Raw genomic sequence first — 3,253 nt, forward strand, 5'->3', positions numbered from 1 at the left:
CGCCTGGAGTGCTTCAACTGGCGAGTTGAAAGAGTCAGGTATACTATCGAGATGCTGGGAGTTCATAACCTTGAGTTTAGACTCAAGTTTATGCCAGTTAACGCTAGTTTTGGTCACAGGGACTTCACTAGAGAGCTGGCCCAGTTTTAATAAGACGGGTCTGTGGTCAGAGTCAAGTTCGTGAAGCACATCGAACGATCTGACTAGAAGTGCGACATTTTTGAAAAGGGCTAGGTCAATGGTAGATGGCCTATGATGGGGGTTATGAGTGGGGAAACGTGTGGGAGTGGGAGGAGCCATTATGGCAAAATTAAGCTCATAAGAGAGTTTGAGGAGCTTGTTTCCTTTTGCATCGGTACGACCACGGTCCCAGCTGTCATGTTTGCAGTTGAAGTCGCCTGCTATCAGTACAGCTGGACCCATGGTAGTGAGTATTTGTAGGTCAGAAGTGACCAGTGGTTTGCTACCTGAAAGATAGGCGGAGACTAGAATAAGAGGAGGATGACCTGAGAGTGTAAGTCTGCAGGCTGAGACCTCTAGGCTAGAAAGGGGAGGGGAGATAAGGGGAGTGCATTGGAGGGACCTTTTGTAGTAAATCAAGGTCCCTCCTCCTCTGTTGGGAATCCTATCATTTCTTACTAACTGATAGTTAGCTATTTTAGGGTCAGCAATGGAGGGCTTGAGGTGCGTTTCTTGCAGTAATAAAACATCAATATTATGTTTCATTAGGAAGAAAGCGATCTCGTCTTTTTTAGTAGCGAAGCCATCGATGTTGAAGAAGGCGACAGCTATGGAGGAGGGTTTGATTCGACCTTTAAACTCAAGCATGGCGACGTCAAACAAGAGTCCAAAGGATGCGGATCAGTGTCCGTGTGGGTGTGGAGGAGGACTTACGGGAAGTCTTCCTCGATGGCCCTAATGAGGTGTTCGTACTCGGCTAAGACGAGTAATTTCGAGGCACCTTTGGCGGCTTTGAATTTAGCCGCAAATTCGAGTATGTCACGAGTGTTAACTCGTGACAGAAACGCACCGAGGAACGCAAGGTCGTTCTCGTTGCTGGTGGGCCTCGCTTGTTGCGAGGGGAGGACCTTGACGGGGGCAGCGGGCATGGGGCGAGGCTGAGGGGCAGAAGGCCTCTCATTAGGGGGAGAGACAGTTGCGACGCGGGGGGGGTAGAGGGGCTTTGCCCATGCTGAGACGGGCGGGGGAGGGGGAGGGGGGAGTGGGCGGGGAGTGGGGCGGGGGCCGCGGGAGGGGGGGCCGGAGGGCCACGCGGGTTGTGTCCCCGCGGAGGGCCCGCTGGGCGCCGCTTGGGGGCTCGGGTGCACCCGCGGTAATTAGCGGGATGACCGGAGGACTGACATAAGACGCAGGCCGGTGGATCCGTAGCGTCACTTTGGCGTGTGCAGTCCTGGGTACCGTGGTCTCCCAGGCACTTGACACACCTTGGTCGTGCGTAACAATTGCGGGCCGAGTGGCCGTATAATTGGCAGCGGTGGCACTGCCCGACGAGTCCCTTCTTGTGGGGGGCTTCAAAAGTAAGTCCCGTGAGGGAGCATACTCTTTTTACCTCAAACAGTTTTTTGCCCTCTGCTGAGAGCTCAACCGCAAGCATAAGGAGTGGTATGGGTTTTTTAGTGCGCGCGCTCGTCATGCGCTTGGCACTGATCATGGGGATGCCTTGTTTAGCCAGGTCATCCAGTACGGCATCGGTGGAAACTTCCACCGGTATGCCCCGAACAACTACTCGAAGGATACGTTCCTCCGGGAGGGCGAACGTGTGGAACGAGAGTCCCACCGTTCTGAGGTGCTTTGTTAGCACCCTGAAGTCATCCACCGATGTAAGGTGAATGCGAATACCCTGAGCGGTATTCTGTGCTTTCGGGCACGTGATGTTGTGGCTATCTAACCACGAAGAGAGGTTGGTCCAGGCACTTTTGTCCTGGAGGACGATGGGGGGGGGGGCTTCACCGATGTGTTACCATCGGTGGTGATTTTAGCAGGTACGCGGGGTGAGGGGCGTCCCGATATCTTTTTCTTGGCCGGTGGTGTTGGTGAGGGGGGTGAGTCGTCCCCCGATGATTGTGAGTCGTTAGATGTTTTGTGGAGGCGCTGGGGCCTCTTCCTCTTCCCTTTCACTAAGGTGAAGCCGTCCGTGGAGTTGTCGCACTCCATGTCGGCTTCGGAATCGGAGGATGCATGCGAACCGTCGCTAGGGACGAGGGTGGGGCACGGGGAGGGGGGGAGGGATGCGTCGTGGCTGTTTGGTTGATCCGGGGAGGCCGGGGAGTCTGTGGAAAATTTTTCTACAGAGGCAATGTGAGCAGCCCATAGCACTGGGTGCTTTTTGGCGAACTCCGCAAGTTGTTGCAGTGACATTTTTGTAATATGTTTAGTATGAATTGTTGATGAGTGGAGATGTAAAAGAAAGCTACAATGACTCCCTGCCCGGTGGCAGGGAGTTAGGGGGGCTTTGTGTAGACTGCAGGAGTGCAGAGAGTCGTCTCCGGTACAAATGTGACCGTAATAAATACGGCACTATAGTGCCGGACGACGGCTAGCGGCCGGGGGTTAACCCCCTGCCGTGTGTTAGTATGTGTAGTAAATTTATACTGTCACTTAGAAATAGAAACAAAAAATTCTAATAGGTAAGATAATTCGCGGCCTAACTATGTTAAGACGCTCAATATCGTGACTAAATAATTGTGACAAACAAACCTAAAAAATTTGCAGTGGTCGAGCACGTCAGCAGCACCGAGCGCGCCGCGGGGACCCGCAGCTAGGCGGGCGCGCGGCGATACGCAACGGCGCGCGACAGTGGCGCGAGCGCGCGGCGGTGGCGCGCGACGGCGGCGCGCGGCAACGAGGACGCGGCGCGCGGCAGCGAAGACGCGGCGCGCGACGCGGTGGGCGGGGCGACGACGCGCGGGGCGACGCGCGAATTAATTCGTAACCGTCACTGACGCGATCGACAAGTTTGAACTTGTCGGGCGGAGCGCGGCGTCGGGTCGTATGGAACAATCTCGAGCGTGCAGCACTGGTCGCGTAGGGCGCGGACGGAGCGTGCGATCGCTACGAAAGATCGAGCCGAACTGGCGAGCACAATCTAATTTTGTTGATCTGCTTTATATATACCACGACAAATTAAGGAATAAAGAAAGAGACAAGACATAATTTAATACTACGAGTTATCATAATTATTGTCGTTATCATACTTATTGTCGTTATCAAATTTTGAAACATCTCATGATGG

The 3,253-nt window shown here is 54.1% G+C and overlaps 1 protein-coding gene across 1 annotated transcript; it reads right to left on the reverse strand.

The window, feature by feature from the left end:
- Positions 1-1,140: 1,140 nt before the first annotated feature.
- LOC137923489 (uncharacterized) lies at positions 1,141-2,379 on the reverse strand. Its single transcript, XM_068766749.1, has 3 exons — positions 1,983-2,379; positions 1,607-1,905; positions 1,141-1,530 (listed from the first exon to the last, which is right to left on the reverse strand). The coding sequence occupies exons 1-3, from the start codon at positions 2,377-2,379 to the stop codon at positions 1,141-1,143; spliced, it is 1,086 nt and encodes a 361-aa protein (XP_068622850.1).
- Between the last annotated feature and the right edge of the window lie 874 nt (positions 2,380-3,253).

Source organism: Battus philenor, unplaced genomic scaffold (genome assembly GCF_028537555.1).
Source record: "Battus philenor isolate CCGP_79_NKW_IND1 unplaced genomic scaffold, ilBatPhil1.0.hap1 SCAF_21, whole genome shotgun sequence".
Classification (NCBI taxonomy): Eukaryota; Metazoa; Arthropoda; class Insecta; order Lepidoptera; family Papilionidae; genus Battus; species Battus philenor.

Coding starts and splice junctions, on each gene's coding strand:
- LOC137923489 (XM_068766749.1), bottom strand. CDS start 2,379: ATGTCACTGCAACAACTTGCGGAGTTCGCCAAAAAGCACCCAGTGCTA. Junction 1,906..1,982: donor TGCTAAAATCACCACCGATG/GTAACACATCGG, acceptor CTTCGTGGTTAG/ATAGCCACAACATCACGTGC. Junction 1,531..1,606: donor TACCACTCCTTATGCTTGCG/GTTGAGCTCTCA, acceptor TTACTTTTGAAG/CCCCCCACAAGAAGGGACTC.